General features: G+C 46.0%; 1 protein-coding gene across 1 annotated transcript in view; it reads left to right on the forward strand.

The window, feature by feature from the left end:
* The first annotated feature begins 5,576 nt into the window (after positions 1-5,576).
* The window catches only part of LOC311426361 (uncharacterized protein), a 202,330-nt gene continuing 184,460 nt past the window's right edge, over positions 5,577-23,446 (forward strand). Inside the window, exon 1 of the mRNA XM_084502818.1 lies at positions 5,577-5,820. Within this exon, the coding sequence (XP_084358944.1) occupies positions 5,646-5,820 (175 nt within the window). The 5' untranslated portion in view covers positions 5,577-5,645. The remainder of the gene's footprint in view (positions 5,821-23,446) is intronic.

The following is a 23,446-nucleotide window of genomic DNA, read 5'->3' on the forward strand; positions in this document are numbered from 1 at the left end:
AGTATGGAGCGTGGAGTGGAGTGGAGACACCACGGCTAGGCTCTGTGACCAGGTGGGGACTCGATTGTTCTTGAGCACACCGATAAGCTTCACTTTTTGCTACCCTGAGCCAAGGACCTGTCATGTTTTGACAAATGCTGTACCCTAGTGTACTTTAGCTCATTATAATATCATTATAATACCAAAACACACCTCCACGCCAAAAGCTACCGCCTCCAAGGTGTGACCACCCCTCACCGATCATGCGCTCTGAATTTCTCGGAGCCTATTATTTTAAACAGAGACAGGAGAATTTTTCACCAATCATAACTAAGATATGCTTGACTAGAGTCACTCAAGCTTCACCTGAAAGATAGAAAATAATATAAATTGGCCTAAGAGAGAGGGGATGTCAGGGAAGATACCACCGTCAGGGGAGATACCATCCCGAGGGAATACACCATCCCGAGGACCTCCTGACTCCTGGGAGCAGTCGACGGGCTGAGCCTCTCTTCCCCCCCATTGGGATACCTTTGGGTGAGATTTGAACACTTGGTTATACTGTGTGTCTCCGTGGAAACGTAGAAATCTCTATAGAGTCTTTGTGCCTTTTAACGTGTTAATTTCCAGGCTGCGCACCTGTGTCACTTGTGTATTTCATGCATGCTGGCTTGCTTTTGCAGACAGTCACTATCGCCGGCAATCCAAAGAACCTGTGTACTAGTTGCTGTAATAAATTGCACTTGATTGCATTGTTCCTAGTCGTGACAGTTCTCATTAAATGCGACTAGAGTAAGGGTGGTTATACGTTATTGGTGAATCTGTGACTGTGGTAGTTCAGTGCTCTGAATCCAACCAGACCCCTAACGGTTAATGCGTTATTGGTGAATCTGTGATTGTGATAGTTCAGTACCCTGAATCCGACCGGGCCCATAACGGTTAATCGGCTACACCCCTTAGCGCGACACAGGTCCACATCCCTGTTGTGCTGGGGCCCCATTGATGGATGCACTACTCCATGTGAGGTCTAACAAGAGCAAAGTAGAGGGGGAAAATCACCTCCCTCAACCTGCTGGTCATGCTTCTTTTGATGCAGCCCAGGATACAGGAGGGTAGGGGAGAGGACAAGAGGTCATAAAGGACAAGAAAGTCATCAGGAGTAGTCAGCATGGATTCACCAAGGGGAAGTCATGCTTGATCAACCTGATAAGCTTCTACAATGAAATGGTGACCCTGATGGATGAAGGGAGAGCAGCGGATATAGTCTTCCTGTACTTCAGTAAGGCCTTTGACACTGTCCCTCATAAGATCCTCATAGACAAGCTATTCATGTTCGGGTTAGATGGGCAGTGAGGTGGATTAAAAACTGTATGAATGACCTGGCCCAGAGGGTGGTTGTCAGTGACACAAAGTCTAGTTGGAGGCCAGCAACTAGTGGAGTACCCCAGGGGTCAAAATTCAGTCCAGTCCCATTCAACAACGTTAATGATCTAGATGATGGTGCAGAGAATACCTGAGATGGTGTGCTGGGCCTGGCTGAGATGGAGTTAACTTTCCCTGAAGCAGCCCTTACAGTACTGTGCTCTGCACTTGTAGCTAGAACATCACTGGTATCACACCAGTGTTGTGTCTATTGCTGCACAAGACTGGTACCGCATCAGGATTCCCTCCAAGCCTCCAAGAGCCAGCAGGCTGGGGGTGGGCAAGTGATGGGGAGGGGACATTACCAGGGCAGCAGACCTAAACCGACCAAAGGAATATTCCATACCATATGATGTCACACTCAGCAATAAAAGGTGGGAAAGGGGAAGGGGGGGGGGGGGGGGGCTCTCCTTGTGGAAGCATCTGTCCTCCTGAACAACCGCTATGTGTATTGAGGCCCTGCTTCCCAGGATGTGGCTGAACATCGCTCATTGATGGGAAGTAGAGAGTAACTGCTTTTTCTCTCTCTGTTCTTCTGTGCGGCCTTTCCTTCTTTTCTTTTCTTTTCTTTTCTTTTCTTTTCTTTTCTTTTCTTTTCTTTTCTTTTCTTTTCTTTTCTTTTCTTTTCTTTTCTTTTCTTTTCTTTTCTTTTCTTTTCTTTTCTTTTCTTTTCTTTTCTTTTCTTTTCTTTTCCTTTCCTTTCCTTTCCTTTCCTTTCCTTTCCTTTCCTTTCCTTTCCTTTCCTTTCCTTTTCTTTTCTTTTCTTTTCTTTTCTTTTCTTTTCTTTTCTTTTCTTTTCTTTTCTTTTCTTTTCTTTTCCTTTCCTTTCCTTTCCTTTCCTTTCCTTTCCTTTCCTTTCCTTTCCTTTCCTTTCCTTTCCTTTTCTTTTCTTTTCTTTTCTTTTCTTTTCTTTTCTTTTCTTTTCTTTTCTTTTCTTTTCTTTTCTTTTCTTTTCTTTTCTTTTCTTTTCTTTTCTTTTCTTTTCTTTTCTTTTCTTTTCTTTTCTTTTCTTTTCTTTTCTCTTTTTTCCCCTCCCCTCCCCTCCCCTCCCCTCCCCTCCCCTCCCCTCCCCTCCCCTGCCTTTTTCCCCTCTCCCTTTTCCCTTTAATTAAATCATCCTTATCTCAAACCTTGAGTTCTCTGTGCCGTTCCTCTTTGAGGAGGGGGACTGAGAGAGTGACTGTGGTAGAACACAGCTGTCCACCTGAGGAAAACCAACACAGGTGGTTGTCCTGGTTTCGGTTAGAATAGAGTTAATTTTCCTCCTAGGAGCTGATATGGTTCTGTGTTTTGGATTTAGGATGAGAATAATGTTGATAACATGCTGACGTTTTAATTGTTGCAGAGTAGTGTTTACACTAAGAAAAGGACTTAGCTTCTCGCTCTGTCTAAGCTTGGTATCCCCAAAAAGTAGCACTGTTATCCCAGTCTCTTCTACCCCCATCACATTTAGGGTTTCATTAGTTAATTTAAGCCCTGATACTTTACAGGCCAGTAATGACCTAGCTGCCCCAAACTATTGGGTTTACTTGGCAAGGTTCTGGTAGCTGGGGGGCCTGCAGTGGTAGCCCCTGTGAGAAGAATCCAGCAGCTGCCCCGTGGCAAATAAGAGCCAGTTTCAGCCGGCTCCAAAGGGGCCCACTGCTGCCCAGAGCCAAGCCATGAGCAATGCAGTTTGTGCCTCTGCAAGAGCACATCCAAGAAAACGAAAAAAAAACCTGCTGCACAACAGCATCTGGGAGAGCGAGGAGTGAGAAACCTCCCTGCAGACACCAAGGTCTGTGAAGAATGAGAGGGAGGAGGCACTCCAGGTGTTGGATCTGAAGCCCGTCTGCAGTGCATGGAGAGGCCCATGGTGGAACAGGCTGTCCCCCCCCCCCCACAGCCCATGGTTTACCATGACGGAGCAGATCTCCACACTGCAGCCCGTGGAGAGGAACCCATGCAGGAGCAGGTGACTGGCGGGGGGGAAACTGCTGCCCATGGGGGTCCCAAGCTGGACCAACCCGCTCCTGATGGATAGACCCAGTGGCACCAACCAGGAGCAGCTCCCAGAAAGCTGCTGCCCGTGGAGAAGCCCACAGAGGACCAGCCCAGGAAGGACAGCACCCCGCAGGAGGGACCCCACGCTGGAGCAGGGGAAGAGAGCGACCATGGAGCAGTGGAAACAAAGTGGAAAAGAAGTGGAAAGACCGGAGAAGGGACCAGTACTGTGGCTCAAGAAGGTTTACCAAGGACTGCAACCCCTTAGGGTAATAACTGCCAGGTAACATGGTCTTTACCGGACCTCTCCTAATTACATGCTGTTGGTCTCAGAATTGTAGTGAATGCATTGTTAACACCCGGAGGGGAAGAATTCAGGAACAAACACTACTATGCCTGTTAAAGCTATGCTATGGAAACCAGAGTATGCTTGATGTAATGAAAGCAATAAGATAACCAGTTATGAGCCGAAAGAGGTCCCCTATGAATGGTGGATAGAGGTAAGAGCTAATAATGAAGGAGGGTTAATTGGTGTTATATATGGAGTGGTAATTCGTGTCGAGAAAATGGTTGATATTAATAAAGAAGAGGGAGATTTGGGAATGTGGCCATGGGGGTTGGAAAGCCCCATGGCTGAGATAACATTAGACTCTTAACGACGAGGCCATCAGGAATATAAAAGAGTTTAGAGGGAACAAAGAAGGGTGATTCAGGAGACTCCATGCAGTCTCCAGTTTCTTGTTCTCCAGCTGGTTCTCTTGTTCTCCAGCCATTAAGGCATGGATGTTTCTGGGTGTTTGCTGTTGTTGTTACATTCAAAGTTGTTTGACCAATGAAAAGTTGTTTTGAAAAGAACTGCTGTGGAGAGAAGGGCATAAGAGGGGAGCCTGCCCTCAAGATAAAAAAAAAAAAAAAAAAAAGGCAGCACGATGAAGTTACATCAATAAAGAATCAGGAAAAAGAAGCGAAGAGGAACAGGTTGGCAGAAGCACCATGGACAGACTGCCACCCCCAGTCCCAACCCTTCTGCACCACACAGTGAGGGAAAGAGGTGGAAAAGAGTGTATTGGGGAAGGTGCCCCCAGCTTGTTTCTTTGTTTCTCACCGCTCCAGCCCATCAGCAATAGGTAATAAATTTTATTAATCTCCCTCTGCTAAGTCTGTTTTGCCCATGACGATAATTGTAGAGTGATCCTCCTGTCCTCATCTCAACCCTTGAGCACTTTTCATTTATCAAGGGCTTTCAGTGGGACTAGTTTTCTGAGAAGCCCTGACTTCTCTATTCTGAATTTATAACAGCAATCTCTCCTCCTTCTTCCACTCCAGATGCTCCTGTTATATATGGAGTGGCAATTTGTGTCCAGAAAATGGTCGATATTAATAAAGAAGGGGGAGATTTGAGAGTGTGGCCATGGGGATTGGAAAGCCCCGTGGTTGATGATAACATTAGACTCTTAACGATGAGGCCATCAGGAATATAAAAGAGTTTAGAGGGAACAAAGAAGGGTGATTCAGGAGACTCCATGCAGTCTCCAGTTTCTTGTTCTCCAGCTGGTTCTCTTGTTCTCCAGCCATTAAGGCATGGATGTTTCTGGGTGTTTGCTGTTGTTGTTAAATTCAAAGTTGTTTGACCAATGAAAAGTTGTTTTGAAAAGAACTGCTGTGGGGAGAAGGGTATAAGAGGGGAGCCTGTCCTCAAGATAAAAATAAAGGCAATGTGAGAAACACTCCGTAGCCAATAACTTAGGCTCAGGCGAGGATCTCAGTGAAGTAGTAATTTATTCGCAATTGCAATGGCGGGCGCCTCACAAGCAGGAGAGCGCATCTACTAGTTCCAAAACACAGTTTATATACTTTTTGATGACAGGACCCTCCCCTGTTTCCCCACTGAGTGAGTAATCCAGGTTCACAATCTATCTGACGCTTCACAAACAATGCACGGCCTTCAGTTGCTGGCCTGCTAAATTTCAAATTTCTTTTGACACTTTTACTGTTTAAAGTGGTAATATTTCTTCAATTATCTGACTTGACTTAACACCATGATTTTCTCCTAATTGCTCTAACGAGTCCGTTTGTCTGCATTTTACAAGGTTGTTTGTTGAGCTTTCTTATCACTGCAAGCATATCTCAGTACCACATTCCTTCCTTCTAAACAATGTAACTCTGCAAAAACAACATTTATATTCCCACAGGCAACACGATGAAGTTACGCCATCAATAAAGAAGCAGGAAAAAGGAGAGAAGAGGAACAGGCTGGCAGAATGGAGACCAGGACGGGAACAGGCACTTTGATCGCCTCAGGAAGATGGGTTCAGCCAAACTCAGCAAACTGCTCAGAGAAGCTCATACAGAAAGTCGCTGGAAACAGGTGCACCGGAGCTGGAAAGAAGCTCAAGCTGAGAGAAGTGGACCCGCACACACAACTGCCCTTCTCTGGTAAGCAACTGCGCATTATGGGGAATCATACGTCCTTAGGAACAAAGACTGTCCTGGTAACCTTACAGCTTAGTCTACTTCTTAACAATCAGAATTGGCCTTGAAAAGGAGATGGATATGCTTTTCTTTGACCTGGAAAGAACGGGATACATAAGGCCTGAAGACCGAGTTGCTTGACAACTTAAAGCGAGACATATTGTTCAAAAGGAGTGGAAAATGGAGACTGTTGAGTCGTGGAACTTGGAGGATTGTTTGTTACCTTTTCTGATTGTACATATGTTTAGGTGTACTCGATTTTAGTAAGTTATGGAACTTAAAGGATTGTTTGTTACCTTTCCTGATTGTACGTATGTATAGGCATACTTGCGTTTAGTATGTAAAGCAATGTTCTGTATATTTAGAATGTTTGATGTTTGAGTGTGCGTGTTGGTGGAGCGTAGACTCCCCGCACACCCAGCGCTGTTTACTTGCCTTTTATACCTTTTAGAAATATTTGTTCTATAAATATTACTAGATTCAGATTGAGTTGAGACCTCATTTATAACAATTGGGAAAAGTACAATTATTATACACCCTGCGGAATCATGAAATTGAAACATGAGCTAAATATGGGATTCCAACCATTGCTAAAAACTTGTTTATCAAACTTACAGAGAATATTGTGAAAGCATTCTTTTATGGTTCAATTGGCCTTGGCCAAATTCGAAGCCAAGACACAAATTAATGACATTCAAAAGAAGAGGAGGGATTGTTATATATGGAGTGGTAATTCCTAATTCCTGTCAGAAAAATGGTTGATATTAATAAAGAAGGGGGAGATTTGGGAATGTGGCAATGGGGGCCGGAAAGCCTCCTGGTTGGTGATAACATCAGACTCTTAACGATAAGGTCATCAGGAATGTAAAGAGTTTAGAGGAAACAAAGAAGGGTGATTGAGGCGACGCCCTGCTGTCTGGGGTTGCTTGTTTTCCCCTCTGTTAAGGCACGGAAGTTTCTGGGGGGGTTGCTGGTTAGAACTGTTAACATTTATTGTTTAATGTTATATGATAATAATATTATTAGTGTGGTTTCAAGGGTTAACGAAAGGCGGGAAAAGCAATCACGTTTTGTTGCTTTTGGGAACCTTGTGGTGGGCAGAGCATGTGCAGAAGAAGAGGGAGACAGTCAAAGCCGCTCCTGCAGTCTGGAACAAAAGGTTGCTAATGGTGATGGGGAAACCATGAGCCTTTCACCCACAACGACCACCACAAGGAGAATTATAATATGAAGCGGGGATAGGATATCCATATGTATAGGCGTACTCAGGTTTCTTGTAAATATGTAACAGCAATGTCCTATATATATTTGGAAAGTTTGACGGTTGGGTGTGCGTGTTGGTAGAGCATAGACTCCCCGCGCACCCAGCGCTGTTTACTTGCCTTTTATAAATATTCTTTTATGTTACTAAATTCAGAGTGAGTTGAGACTTCATTTATAACAAAAGGAATGGAAAATGGTGACTGTTAAGTCATGGAACTTAAAGGATTGTTTGTTACCTTTTCTGATTGTACGTATGTATAGGCATACTCGGGTTTAGTATGTAAAAGCGATGTTCTATATGTTTAGAATGTTTGATGTTCGTGTGTGCGTGTTGGTGGACTGTAGACTCCCCGCACACCCAGCGCTGTTTACTTGCCTTTTATAGCTTTTATACCTTTTATAAGTATAAATATTACTAGATTCAGATTGAGTTGAGACTTCATTTATAACACTCCTATTTGAAGTGGCCAGCCTGGCCACACTTAAATCATCTTCTCAAAGCCTTTCCCTGCTAGGATTTAGGCTGCAACACAGGTAGCTTTCCTTGCCTGCCATTCCTTCATCTCTCTTCCTCTCCCTTCCATCCTGGGCCTAACTACCCCTGAAAGTTTTCTTCTCTATTTCCAACCCTTTGCCTCACTACCTGTTCCACTGTGAATACCATTAGCTTAGCTCTCTGCTTTTCTTTCTCATCTCCCCTCCTGACATACACCTTCAAGGTCTCCGGTGACTGTTCATTCTATCCTCTCATCTTCTGGAGCTTTTTCTGTATATCTGGCCAGGCTTTAATCACAAAATGAACTTTCAAGATTCCTTGGGCTACCGGGTCCTCAGGATTCACCCCCAAGTACTTTCTCATTCTGAACCCAAGTCTCTCATATGATTTCTGTGTTGTGGGTTGTTATTATCCCAGTTGGATAAGCGGATATTTCTGCTCAATCAGAATTACTTTCAGTCCGGGGGGGGGAGGGGGAAGGGTGTTAGTTCTTTCCCATTCTTGCATAGCTGCCTGCTAAACCATTCCCTGATTCTCTCCCCCATCCCAGAGAGGAAGGGGGAAGGGTGAGCAAATGGCTGTGTGGTGCTTAGCTGCTGGCCGGGTTAAAACACAACGGTCCTTTTGGCACCCAACCTGGGGCTCGAAGGGTTGAGATAACAACAGAACTGACCAGAGCATGTTAAAACAAAACTGTTATAAGCGTTACATCAGTTTAATAGTTGCTAATCACAATGTTGATTTTTTTGATCTCAGATCTGCTCTGACTGTTTTCCAAAGTGAGTTATAGAACACATTACTTTGCATATGTGTTCCCTGTCATGCTGCTTATCATTTACGGGTGTTGATATACTCACTCACTGAGGCGATTGGCTCCGGGGAGACGCGTTCTGCTGTGGAGCGAGGGATCGAGGCAGGCAGGGCTTTTTTTCTGGTATTGAGGCCACTCAAGGCAGGCGAGGGAGCTGCCGGAGCCAGCAGCACCCCCTCCCTGGCCGTACAAAGGCAGCCCCTAGGGAGCGCGAGCCACCAGGAGCACAGTGAACAGGTTGGGCAAACAAGGCGTGGCGCATAAGTCAGGGCATGGCACGGCAGTTTGTGTGAGCAAGGCGAGCAGGGAGGGGGCCCTCACCTCTCTTTTCCAGCTGTCTTTCCCAACGGTGGTTGTAACCTGCTCTTGAAGAGCCCGGCCATGGTATCCATGGCAGAATGGATATTCATGGCAGAAAACCTTGGCCCCCACATCTCTTGCAACCTCTCCAGCCACAGTCACCGATGTGGCTACCCAGACAGAGGTCTTGGGGAAATCTTCTCTGTGCTTAAAGCAGCTATGCCAAAAACCCACCGGTACCCTTTTGTATCCTTGAAGTACCCTCTCTTGAGGTAGTCTATGCTGAGGATGCATGGAGCCTCCGGTCCTGTCACAATGGGATGCTTTTCCCACTCATTCCCAGTTAGACTCACTTCAGCTTCCAATACAGTTAGTTGTCGGTATCCCCCTGTCACTCCAGAGATACAGATGAGTTCTGTCCCTTGGTGGTCTGATGGGATTAAGGTACATTGTGCGCCAGTGTCCACTAGAGCTTTGTATTCTTGTGGTTCCAATGTGCCAGGCCATCAGATCCACACAGTCCAGTAAATCCAGTTGTCCCTCTCCTCTACCTGGCCAGAGGCAGGGTCCCTCTAGTCCTGGCTGGAGCATCTGTCAATTAATCCTTGCAAAAGAGAAGCAGAGGTCTCTTCATCAGGGTCAAGAATGACATCAGCCCTTCTACTGCCTCTTGGCAACTGCCCAATAGAAACTGGAGCAGCGTTTTTCTTAGGAGCCCCTCTTCTCGCTGCTGTATTTCCTTGAAGTTCACGTTCCAGAGCAGCTAGGGTTGAAGTAGGTTCACCATCCCATTTCCTCATATCTTCCCCGTGGTCACACAGATAAAACCACAAGGTACCACGTGGTGTGCGTCTTGGGTACTCTCTCCCTCCAGCAGGAAAATACTGATTGTTAGTGGCTGAAATATCATTCCGTCTGGATGAGGAGGGATATGCTCGTTCTACGAGATGGTCAAGCCTTTGGGACAGTTTCTCCACAGCCGAGACACAGGCCCGTAGCGGAGCAGAGAGATTGTCTTCATATTTTTGAAGCTGGCAGGACAGATTATACACTGTTGGTCCCATCCCCTCATCACAGTTAAATACTGCCAACGTACTAGCATGTGCTGATGGTGCACTCCGCACAAATTTACGCCACATGGATGTTGTGCACTGGACTTCATTGGGATCTTTAGGTGTCTGGACATTGTCCAAATCACTATAAACCGTCTCCAGCACAGCTAATTCCTGCAGATGCTAGAGACCTTTATCCACAGTGGCCCACTTGCCTACTTGATATACAGTATCTTCCTTGTGGGGATACCTTTCTTTCACAGCTGCCAGGAGTCTCCTCCAGAGGCTGAGAACCTGTGTCTCTCTCCCAATTACTCTGTCAATGATCCTTTCTCTAGAGAGGGATCCCAGCTGCTTGACTTCATTGCCTTCTAATAGTTGGCTATCCCCAGCATCCCAGCATCGAAGCAGCCAAGTGAGGATGTGTTCACCTGAGTGTTGACCGTAATCCTTTCGTATTTCTTGTAACTCACTCAGGGATAGGAATCGGGTGGTTTTTGATTCCTTTATGATTTCCATCTCTTCTTCCTGCTGTTTTTGTGATGGCTCTGCTTAAAGAGGTGCCTGCCTTTTCCCCTTCTCCCTCCTTCTTAGGAGAGGCTTCTTCTTCGCTTACTAAACAAGCTAACTTCCGTTTCCATTGTTTTGACTTGACTATGGGGGCGACTGATACCATAGTCGGTTGGTCCTCTGGGTCAGCCACAGCATGTGTTATCTGGTCATCAGATTCAGAGACCTCCTCCCTCCCTTGAGGGTGCTGGACGGCATTAAATAGTGTTTGATAGGCGTAAGCCAGGACCCAGGACAATGCAGCAACCTGTCATTCTCTGGCATTGTCAGGGTCTGGGCATATTACTCAAACATTCTATCAGGTTTTTAGGATTTTGCTCTTGTTTAGGGGTGAAGTTCAAAACTATTGGAGGAGACACCCAGAATCACAGAATCACAGAATTTCTAGGTTGGAAGAGACCTCAAGATCATCGAGTCCAACCTCTGACCTAACACTAACAGTCCCACTAAACCATATCCCTAAGCTCTACATCTAAACGTCTTTTAAAGACTTCCAGGGACGGTGACTCCACCACGTCCCTGGGCAGCCTGTTCCAATGTCTAACAACCCTTTCGGTAAAGAAGTTCTTCCTAACATCCAACCTAAAACTCCCCTGGCGCAACTTAAGCCCATTCCCCCTCGTCCTGTCACCAGGCATGTGGGAGAACAGTCACACCCGTGACAGGTCCCTGCCTATATCCTCCCACACACCTTGCTACCTGCCACCAGACTGTTTCGGGACAAATTCCCAGGTAAGCTTTCTAAACAATCGACCTTAGAGAAGAGGAAGCCCGTTATTCAGAATTAGAAATAGCAATATATGGGTTACACGTGGATATTCAAAATACTCAAAAACTGTTGTAATTAGTCCACTGTGAAAGAAGGAGGAGGTACCATTCCTGATATTATTCATAAACTGACTTCCAGATGAGGAAAGGAAGGCAGTGTAATTCTGAATATTCTCTAAAAGATAGTTTCCATGAGACCCAAATAACAGTGCAGAGCCTAAATGCCAGATTAAACTCAAGGCCAGTGCTTGGCAGCACAGAGAATTTAAAAAAATGAACACAGACTGTAGCACACTCTTGGATAGGATATAGAGCAGAAAGGAGAACATGACACGGATTGCATGACATATGATCAAACAAGCAAATATTAACAGGAAACTGAACATGGTGACCATCAAGTAAGTGTGTTAGGTGTACGCATTTTAATCACTTTTATTGTTATCTCAACCCTTCGAGCCCCACGTTGGGCACCAAAAAGGACTGTAGTGGTTTTACTGTGCTATGAGCTACTGTGCTCTCATATGATTTTTGTGTTGTGGGTTGTTATTATCCCAGTTGGATAAGCGGATAGTAACTGAGAGTAACTGAGAGTAAGCGGAGAGCAACTGCTTTTTCTCTCTCTTTGCTTCCGCACGGCCCTTTCCTTTCCTTTCCTTTCCTTTCCTTTCCTTTCCTTTCCTTTCCTTTCCTTTCCTTTCCTTTCCTTTCCTTTCCTTTCCTTTCCTTTCCTTTCCTTTCCTTTCCTTTCCCCTTTAATTAAATAATCCTTATCTCACAGGCTTTCATTTCTTTCTAATTCTCTCCCCCATCCCAGAGCACCCTACCAGCTACTAGGAGGAAAAGTAACTATCCTAGATGAAACTAGGACACCTTCTCATGTTAGGGGCTGCAGAGCTGAACACAGTCTTGGTGGAGTCTAGACTGGGAGTGGAAGAATCACCTCCCTCAGCCTGCTGGCCATGCTTCTTTTGATGCAGCCCAGGATACGGCTGGCTTTCTGGGCTGCAAGCAGACGTTGCCAGGTCATGATGAGCTTCTCATCAACTAGCACCCTCAGGTCCTTCTCCTCGGGGCTACCACCATTCCACTCATTGTCCAGTCTGCATTTGTGCTTGGGTTTTCCCTGAGCCATATGGAGGACCTCTCACGTAGCCTTGTTGACTTTCATGAGGTTTGCACAGGCCCTCCTCTCAAGCCTGCCAAGGTCCTTCTGAATGGCATCCCTTCCCTCCAGTGTGTCGACCAGACCACGCAGCTTTGTGTTGTCCACAGACTTGCTGAGGGTGCACTCAATCCCACTGTCCATGTCACTGACAAAGGTATTAAATAATACTAGTCCCAATACTGACCCCTGAGAAACACTACTCTTTACTGATCTCCACCTGGATATCAAGCCAAGGACCGCAACTCTTTGAGTGCGACCATCCAGCCAATTACTCAGCCACTGAGCAGTCCATCCATCAAATCCACATCTCTCCTATTTAGAGACAAGTATATCATGCGGGACAGCATCACATGCTTTGCACAAGGCCAGGTAGATGATGTCAGTTGCTCTTCCCCTCTCCATCAGTGCTGTAATTCCACTATAGAAGGCCACCAGATTTGTCAGGCACAATTTGCCCTTAGTGAAGCCATGTTGACTGTCACCAATCACCTCCTTATTTTCCATGTGCCTTAGCATAGTTTCCAAGAGGATCTACTCCATGATCTTTCCAGACACAGAGGTGAGACTGACTGGCTTGTAGTTTCCCGGGTCTTCCTTTTTTCCCTTTTTAAAAATGGGGGTTATGTTTCCCCTCTGTACTGAGGGATGCCAGTCTCCTCAGAGATCATCCAAGAGGGACATTCATCACTTTCTGGCTGTCCACCTCCTGCTCCAATATTTCTCCTCTGTCCCCACATGCAGGAAATGCACAAGTACAATACCTGGATCTTCACCAGGGTCTTCAAATTCCATGGGAACAGGTCGCAATGGCACATCCCCGCCCCTTGGAGATTCCTAAACCCTGCCCTCCCTGACTGTCAGCTCTTTTACAGCCTCATACTAGTACTTCAGCCTTTAGTTTTTCCATACCACAGAAACACTAATGACTGCTGGTCAGGACTGCATGTATTAGGCAACTGATGAATTCTGTTCTCATATCCCAAGAAGTTCACTGGGTGCTTGGATCAAAGAAGTGAGAGAATAATTTGGCCTGAAGCATGCAACATGCTCTGGGGGTAAGGCCACTGATGTTAAGCAGCATGGCTCTATTAACAAGTAGGCTTTATTGAGTACATAAATATGGCTAGCAGCCTGCAGAAAGGGTCAGACTTCCAATGCCAGCATGCTGCTCCAATGGTTCTGTAAGTCGACAAACTCAACATCCCCTGAGCCACATAGGTTATTGTGCTTCCCATGGTCCTTTCACCCTCACCATTCACGCCCAGGCTCATGCATGACCTTACCTAGTTAGGATTCCTGAGAAACATTCAGGTCCCAGACTCAAATACAAGCAAAATGTTGGACAAAACCTGTACTCTCTTTGGCCATGACCTGTCTCTTCCTGGGCAGTTGGCATACATGTAAATGAGGTCCTTAGCTCAGAAGTTTTCTTGGCTTAAGGGGAGCATTAGCTGAGTTAAGGTGTTAGCTAAGTCAGCCTTAGCAAGCAGGAGGTTGGGAGTCAACCACAGTTTTAAAACTCTTGAGCAGAAATAGATTCTGGATGGTGGTTTTTTGTTTGGTTTTGGTTTTGATTTTATTTTTTTCTTTTTAAATTTATATACCCACACAATAACTCAACCAATACTTTACATTTAACCCTTCTGTATTTTATTTTTTTCCCTGTAAGCTCTAATATCAAAAAAGTCCAACAAAGAAGTCCCAGCATTCTTCCCCCCAAAACAGACCCCTCCCTAAATGGGTGCTCTCCACTGAGGAGCACAGAGCATTTCCCAGTTAGAAGAGGGACTCAAAGCCCTTCACCTTGTTCATTTGCTAGTAGCAATGTTTAGAAAAACAAACAAACAAACAAACAAAAACTTTTCTCTCTTGTTTTTTTTTTCTTCTTAAACAGTCTGAGTGGGATCTTTCCATGTGTTAGCACTATGTCTCTAGGCTTCAAACACTGACATTTCTGGAAATAGGTCTTAGCAGCTGACAGCATCTACGTGATGGCAGCTGGCTTCCCATGGCTAGATGAGCTCAGTTTACTTGTTATCAGCAGTTTCCCACAGCTGCTAGGAACCACAGCCAACTGAACAGGTGGCAAGCGGACACACTGAAAGGGCATCAGACCACCTGTGTCTAAACCAGCTTCAAGAGGAGTGATTGTGTCATAGCACCATGTGACACCAGAGATGCTCAGACACCAAGCAGAGGCCAGGCTTGCCTGAGTATCAGGGAGGAGGACAGTACATCCTGGCTGCTGCCAGACATGGCTGCTCCTGGGCACTTCAGCTGATGCAACACTGTATTCTCTGCTCTGCACGTCCTGCCACAAGGCACTCCACATGCCCTTTGCTAGCAAGCTTCAGGGCATGAGAGGAGACAGCTGTATTTAGGCTAGCAACGCTGAAGCTGCTAGCTCAGAGTGAGGAGATGGAGCAGAAGGAAAATAAACCTCACACTTCACATATCAGATAAGGCTTCAGCAAAAACAGGAGATACTTTTCAGAGCAGCCAAGCAACTTCTAGCAATGTCAGAGGGTGTCAGACTGCCAGAAGCAAGCACTTGAAGTTTCACACCACAGCCTAGATTAAGACATAATCCCACAGACTCCAGCAGTGCTAAGATCCCAGGTTTGGGACTGCTGACAGTGAGACAAAGTGCTACTGAGCCCACATCTGGATTTGAACTGTTTCAAGCATCCCCACAGAGTCAGGGCTCCCCCCAGCAGGTCCAGTTCCCAGAGATGAACAGCCAGGCTCAAGCAGACAGCTCAGCCTCCTCAACCAGGACTGCCACACCAGCAGTGCCAGTTCTCTAATGTTGTGGTGGTTTTACTCAGCTGGGCAGCCAAGCTCCACCATGACCGCTCTCTCACTCCCCCTTCTCAAAGGGAAAGGGGGAGAAAATATGATGAAAAGGGCTCAAGGGTTCAGATAAGGACAGGGAGATAACAATTATTGTCACAGGCAAAACAGACTCAGCATAGGGAGATTAATAAAATGCATTGCCTATTACTAACAAGCTAGAACAGTGAGAAAAAAAGAAAAACTACAAACACTTTCCCCCCATCCACCCTCTTCCACCTCCTCCCCCTCAGCAGCACAGAGGAATAGGGAATGGGGGCTGCGGTCAGTCCATAACGATTCGTCTCTGCCGCTACTTCACCATCACTCTCTTCCCCTGCTCCAATGTGGGGTCCCTCCCATGGGATGCTGTCCTTCCCGAACTGATCCCATGAGCTTCCCACAGGCAGCAGCTCTTCAAGAACTGCTCCAAATAGGGGTCTGTACCAAGGGGTCCATCCATCAGGAGCAAACTGCTCCAACATGGGTCCCCCACGGGTGGTAGCTCCTGCCACTTCACCTGCTCCTGCGTTGTCCCCTCTCCACAGGCTACAGAATCTGCTCTGGTGCGGGCTCTTCATAGTCTGCAGCCTCCTTCAGGCTAGATCCACCTGCTTCACCCTGGGCTCCTCCATGGGCTGCAGTGTGGAAATCTGCTCTGCTGTTGTACACCATGGGCTGCAGGGGGACAACCTGCTCCACCATGGTCCTCTCCACAGGCCACAGGGGAACTTCTGCTCCAGCGCCTGGAGCACCTCCTCCCCCTCCTTCTTCACTGACCTTGGTGTCTGCAAGGCTGTTTCTCACTCCTCACTCTCCCAGCTGCTGTTGTGCAGAAGTTTTTTTCCCCTTTCTTAAATATGCTCTCACAGAGGAGCAAGCAACATCGCTTATTGGCTTGGCTTATTGGCAGGAGTGGGTCCCTTTGGAGCCGGCTGAAACTGGCCCTTATCTAATATGGGGCAGCTTCTGGACGCTTCTCACAGAAGCCACCCTTGCAGCCTTCCACTACCAAAACTTTGCTGCGTAAACCCACTACAAATATCCAAATGCAGCCTGAGATGACCAGTTCAAGGTTAGGCCATGAAGATGAAAGTGATGAAGACCACTCTCTCAGCTCTTCCCAACTGCCATAGTGGCTGAAGCTATTCAGCAGGACTCTCCTTGTCTATATTTCAGTTGATGAGTTGGCCAAGCTGTGGACAAGCTTGTAGCAGGCAGAGAGGGGATGTCAATATTCCAGACTGCAAAAAGAAACTCCTCTTTACTGAAGACACTCACTCCCAGCCCAGGAATTTGCCAGGCAGGAGGAACAGGATGGGCCCACGACTCCATCAGTGATAAACATCATCTGCTGATTAAATGTGCAGAAGACATACATGTAGCACAGAAGCTATAAAATCATCTCTCCTCCGATGCACTTCTGCTCTCCTCTTCCTCATTTAGTGATATTATTGGACAGAGGGAGGTCTTCTAATACACTGCATAGGTCTGACTGTTACCTTGCATGAACCAGGATAGGTGCACTGCAGTCAGGTGGAGTGAATTATATTCATCTGTCACAGACAGCACTCTGCAAGAGCCCCTGAGGATGGATTCTCTGTGCTGCTTCCCTCTAACCCTCTGATATTTTTCTCTCTGCCTATTAATAAAGCAAATACAGTACAGATAAAATTCCCTTGGCACTTTTTGGTTTACTATTCCCTTTATTGAGCACAAGTAGTTTCAATCCTTGCTCATAGTGGATGTGGTAAACACACCATTAATCAGTTGATTTACAAATTAACTGAGAAATACCCTGGGGATCACAGCAGGAGGGATGCCTCCAGTTAGGCACTGATGAGCAGACCATGTAAGCAGCAAGATATGTTCAGACAGCTATGCAGAGGAGATCCATGCAGACTGCTGCAACCAATAAAATGTCAGAACATCTGGATGAGCTTTTCATAATCTTACAGCAGCTGCTCCCTTGGTGTATGCAGACAGGGTAGTTCAATATTTAACTGATCGCCAGATTAAAAATGTTTCAAGATCCAATGTGAAGGCATTTATGCAAAACTTAATTCTGCACCAAGAGAGATTACTGAAGTATTTTATAAGAAGACTGTAAAAGGCAATTACATGAGTCAGCAAGTAGCTCAGCTCAACATCTTGCTAAGCTGCTCTGCACAATCTGGCCTTTGAATGAAGGCTCACACTGAAGGTCCACCAAACCAGGCTATACACTTTTTGGTATCCAAGCAACATGACAAAGCCTGTCAGCACACAAATTATAAGCAGTAGTTTATTTCCAGAGACAGAGAAGGGAACCATAGGTTAACATGTGCACAGATATACACAGCTCAGGCATATGTGAAGGCATCAACTTGACACTCAGTAGAGGGAACAGAGGGTAGCAGCAGTTTTACTGTGCTATGCAGCTGAACTCTACCACAACCGCTCTCTCTCTCCCCCTCCTTAGAAGAGGAGGGGAAGAAGTAAAGGAAAGAACATCTCATGGATTCAGATAAGGATAATTTAATTAAAGGGAAAAATAATTATTTAGGAAAGATTATTATTAATTAAACAATTTAACTAAAGGGAAAAAAGGGAAAGGGGAAAAGGGAGGGGGAAAGGGAAAAATGTCTACCATTGTTTTATTATCTTTTTCCCTGGATTTTTTTTTTTTCACAATTCCTTATCATTTTTTCTGAGGACTATCTTTAGGCACAGTTCCGGGGTCTCCATCCCCATTCTGCTATTCCTTGGAGACCTTATTCCCCAACTTTTCCTGATGTGCTGCTGTGGACTTCACTGCCCACAAGGGGTACCACATGCCTGTACCTAGGGTAAGGAGAGAGGTGGGTCGTACTGCCAAACACTTTGCTATGCCCGGGGTACCATACACCTAGAGTCTCCTAATTCCCTGAGACTCTTTCACTCATCTATCTTTCGCTTCATCAGTCTCTGGCTGTTCCCCTTGTGGGACTATGGAACCATGGACTGGGACTCCACACTTCCTTCACACCATAAGTGCGTCTCATTCACACTCCACACCCCCCAAGGTAATACAGTAAAGCTTGTCTTACTTTGGTCCATGCTTGGAATTACCGAGTCCATTTCAGTAATTGTGCCTGTTCCTACTGTTCTCCCTTCTCCCTAGTTCTTCATAGAGCCTGTCTTTAGTTTAACAGTCTCCATTCTTTGTTGGCCATCCAGAGACAACCCAACACCCCCAACGGGACAGGTGAAATCAGCGGGTTGCACCTTTGTCGCATTAAGGGGTGTAGCCGATTAACCGTTATGGGCCCGGTCGGATTCAGGGTACTGAACTATCACAATCACAGATTCACCAATAACGCATTAACCGTTAGGGGTCTGGTTGGATTCAGAGCACTGAACTACCACAGTCACAGATTCACCAATAACGTATAACCACCCTTACTCTAGTCGCATTTAATGAGAACTGTCACGACTAGGAACAATGCAATCAAGTGCAATTTATTACAGCAACTAGTACACAGATTTGCCGGCGATAGTGACTGTCTGCAAAAGCAAGCCAGCATGCATGAAATACACAAGTGACACAGGTGCGCAGCCTGGAAATTAACACGTTAAAAGGCACAAAGACTCTATAGAGATTTCTACGTTTCCACGGAGACACACAGTATAACCAAGTGTTCAAATCTCACCCAAAGGTATCCCAATGGGGGGGAAGAGAGGCTCAGCCCGTCGACTGCTCCCAGGAGTCAGGAGGTCCTCGGGATGGTGTATTCCCTCGGGATGGTATCTCCTCTGACGGTGGTATCTTCCCTGACATCCCCTCTCTCTTAGGCCAATTTGTATTATTTTCTATTTTTCAGGTGGAGCTTGAGTGACTCTAGTCAAGCATATCTTAGTTATGATTGGTGAAAAATTCTCCCGTCTCCGTTTAAAATCAGTGAGGGGTGGTTGCACCTTGGAGGCAGGTAGCTTTTGGCGTGGAGGTGTGTTTTGGTATTATAATGATATTATAATGAGCTAAAGTACACTAGGGTACAGCATTTGTCAAAACATGACAGGTCCTTGGCTCAGGGTAGCAAAAAGTGAAGCTTATCGGTGTGCTCAAGAACAATCGAGTCCCCACCTGGTCACAGAGCCTAGCCGTGGTGTCTCCACTCCACTCCACGCTCCATACTGTTCCTTAGAGCTAGCACACCAGGTTCCCCCAGAGCGATAGCATCTAAGATTGGAAGCCTAGGGAACGCTCAGGTAATGCAACTATGCCCTACCCTGAAAGCCTCTTCAATGCTGTACATTTTCTCTAAAATCTGAATGTTAGTTTTATTTTCCTAGTTACTTTAGGCAATTGCACCACAACCTTCGCATCTGTGGTGGCAAGAGCTCTCTGGTAGGCGACAACATCCTGGATGAGCCCCCAAATTGTGAGAAATACCTCAATAATTTTCTCAGACAGGGTCTTCTGTGAAGGTATTTTATTTGCAATTGCAATGGAGGAGTGCCCAGCAAAAGTATATCATCACCTATTACCCAGTGCTCGATTCCTCCCATTTCCTCATTGACTGAGTACTAAAGATCACAAGCTAGTCAACACCTTTCTAAACCATATATGTACAATTTTATTTGACCAACTGTTAATTTCTTCTTTTCCTTTTTTTCCCCTTTTTCTTTTGTGTCTAGAGGGCTTGTAATTTTTTGTTTTTCCTGATTTCGCACTGCTCGTCCTGTTTTTCTTAGCTATTTTTCTTATTCTGAGACAGTGGGACCTTCCCCTTATCTTTTCAACATATTGCAGAGTGCTATGCCACTTTTATGCCTGCAGAATCACTTTTGAATACGCAAGGTTAGTGGAATTTAAAAAAACAAACACGGTCTACTGCAAAAACACAGCTTTGTTTGTCACACTAGGCACCCACAAATCTATGGGCCCTGATGGGATGCATCCAAGGGTGCTGAGGGGGTTGGCGGATGTGATTGTTGCACCGCTTTCCATCATCTACGAACAATTATGGTTATCTGGAAAGGTCCCGGATAATTGGAGACTGGCTAATGTGACACCCATGTATAAGAAGGGTCGTAAGGAGGACCCAGGGAACAACAGGCCTGTCAGCCTGACCTCGGTGCCAGGAAAGGTGATGGAAGAGGTCATCTTGAACGTAATCACGCAGCATATGTGGGACAACCTGGGGATGAAGCCCAGTCAGCATCGGTTTGTGAAAGGCAAGTCCTGCCTGACCAACCTCATCTCCATCTATGACCAGGTAACCTGCCTGGTGGATGAGGGAAAGGCTGTTGACATAGTCTACCTAGACTTCAGCAAGGCCTTTGACATGCTCTCCCACAGTCTTCTCCTGGAGAAGCTGTCAGCCCATGGTTTGGACAGGTACAATCTTTGCTGGCATAAAAACTGGCTGGAAGGCCGGGCCCAGGAAGTAATGGTAAACAGAGTGAAATCCAGCTGGTGAGCAGTCATGAATGGTGCTCCCCAGGGGTCAGTGTTAGGGCCCATCCTCTTTAATATCTTTATTGATAATTCGGATGAGGGAATTAAGTGCACCCTTAGTAGATTTGTAGATGACACCAAGTTGGGGGGACTGGGGGGAAGTGTCAAACTGACGGAGGGTAGGAAGGCCCTGCAGAAGGACCTGGACAGGTTGGATCCATGGCCAGTTGGATGAGGTTCAACATGGCTAAGTGCTGGGTCCTACACTTTGGCCACAACAACCTCATGCAACACTGTAGGCTTGGGGCAGAGTGGCTTGGAAGCTGTGCAGAGGAAAAGGATCTGGGGGTGCTGATTGATGCTCACCTGAACATGGGCCGACAGTGTGCCCAGGTGGCCAAGAAGGCCAATGGCATCTTGGCTTGTATCAGGAATAGTGTAGCCAGCAGGACCAAGGAGGTGATGGTCCCCCTGTTTAGTCTGGAGAAGAGGACGCTCAGTGGAGACCTTATTGCTCTCTACAACTACCTGAAAGGCAATTGTGGGGAGCTGGGGGTTGGCCTCTTCTCACAGATAACCAGCAATTGTACTAGAGGGAATAGCTTCAAGTTGCACCGGGGAGGTTCAGTTTGAAAATTAGGAGACATTTCTTCTCAGAAAGAGTAGTCAGACATTGGAAAGGGTTGCCCAGGGAGGAGGTGGAGTCACCGTACCTGAGGATGTTTAAGGAAAGGTTGGACGTGGTGCTTAGGGACATGGTTTAGTGGGTGATATTGTTGGTAGGGGGATGGTTGGACCAGATGATCTTGGAGGTCTTTTCCAACCTTAAATGATTCTATGATTCTAAAATTATATTCTATGAGTATGTTGGTTACCCACAGCCCTTCAAAATACTCAAAAGTTACTGTAATTAGCCCACAGGGAAAGAAGAAGGAGGTACCATTCCTGATACCATCTGCAAACTGACTTCCAGAGAAGGAAAATATGTGAGCCTAGTTTTGAATAGTCTCAAAAAAAATAGTTTCCTAATTACATAAATGATAACAGTGCAGGGCTTGAGTACCAGAATAGGCTCAAGGCCAGTGCTTTATAGCACAGGGAACTGAAAAACCAAAACACAGCCTTTAGAAAAGTCTCTGACCGGATATACAGAAGGGAGAAGATGGCACGGATCATATAAAAAAAGATCATGAAGAAAAATATTAACAGCAAAGCAGACAACATGGTGGCTATCAAGTATGTTAATTGAAAGCACTTTAATCAAATCTACTGTTATCTCAACCCTTTGAGACCCATGTTGGGTGCCAAAAAGGACTGTGGTTTACCTTGCTGGGCAGCTGAACTCCACTACAACTGCTCTCTCACTCTCCCTCCTCAGAAGAAGAGAGAGAGAAGAAACTATGCTGGAAAGAAAACAAACAAACAAACAAACAAAAAAATAACCTCACAGGCTGAGATAAGGATTATTTAATTAAAGGGAAAAAGAAGTGGAAAAGAAAAAAAGAGAAGAGAAGAGAAGAGAAGAGAAGAGAAGAGAAGAGAAGAGAAGAGAAGAGAAGAGAAGAGAAGAGAAGAGAAGAGAAGAGAAGAGAAGAGAAGAGAAGAGAAGAGAAGAGAAGAGGAAAAGAAAAGAAAAGAGAAGAGGAAAAGAAAAGAAAAAAGAAAAGAAAAGAAAAGAAAAGAAAAGAAAAGAAAAGAAAAGAAAAGAAAAGAAAAGAAAAGAAAAGAAAAGAAAGGAAAAGAAAAGAAAAGAAAAGAAAAGAAAAGGCCATGCGGAAGCCCAGAGAGAGAGGAAAAAAATATTCTCTACTCCCATCAATGAGCAATGTTCAGCCACGTCCCAGGAGACAGGGCCTCAATATGTGTAGCAGTTGTTTGGGAGGACAGACACCTTCATAACAAGAGCCACCACCTCCCTGCCTCCTTCGCCTTTCCTGGGGTTTACGTGGCAAGGTTTGGGTAGCAGAGGGGTCATAGTGGTGGCCTCTGCGAGAAGAATCCAGAAGCTGCCACATGTTAGATAACAGCCCCACCGCTGGTCAGAGCTGTGCCAATAAGTGATATTGTTTGCATCTCTCTGAGAGCATATTTAAGAAGGGGGAAAAAAAAAAAAACTGCTGGGGAACAGCAGCTAAGAGACTGAGGAGTGAGAAACAGCCTTGCAGACACCAGGGTCAGTGAAGAAGGAGGGGGAGAGGTGCTCCAGGTGCCAGAGCTGAAGTCCTGTGGTGAGGACCATGGTGGAGCAGGCTGTCCCCCTGCAGCCCATGGTGTACCATGGTGGAGCAGGGTTCCACACTGCAGCCTGTGGACGAAACCATGGTGCAGCAGGTGGACCTGCACTGAAGGAGGCTGCAGCCTGTGGAAGACCCCCTTCCAGAGCAAATCCTGGGCTGGACCTGTAGCCCATGGAGAGGAGCCCACGCAGGAGCAGGTGATCTGGCGTGAGCTGCTGCCCGTGAGGGACCCATATTGGAGCAGTGTGTTCCTGATGGATGGATCCCATGGCACGGACCCATATCTGGAGGAGTTCTTGAAGAGCTGCTGCCTGTGGGAAGCCCACGCAGGATCAGTTCGGGAAGTTCTGCATCTTGTGGGAGGGACCCCACAATGGAGCAGGGGAAGAGAGTGACTGAGAAGGAGTGGTGGAGACTAAATGCTATAGACTGACCATAACCCCCATTGCCACATTCCCCTGCGCTGCTCGGTGGGAGGAGGTGGAAGAAGGTGGATGGGGGGAAGGCATGGTGTTTTCTTTTGTTTTTTGTTTTTTGTTTTTTTTTTTTGTTTTTTCCCTATGTTTCTCACTTCTCTAGCTTGTTAGTAATAGGCAATAAATCTTACTGTCTCCCTACTCTGAGTCTGTTTAGCCTGTCACAATAATTGTTGAGCAATCTCCCCATCCTTATCT

This window comes from Aythya ferina (genome assembly GCF_964211825.1).
Source record: "Aythya ferina genome assembly, chromosome: W".
In the NCBI taxonomy this organism is placed as follows: domain Eukaryota; kingdom Metazoa; phylum Chordata; class Aves; order Anseriformes; family Anatidae; genus Aythya; species Aythya ferina.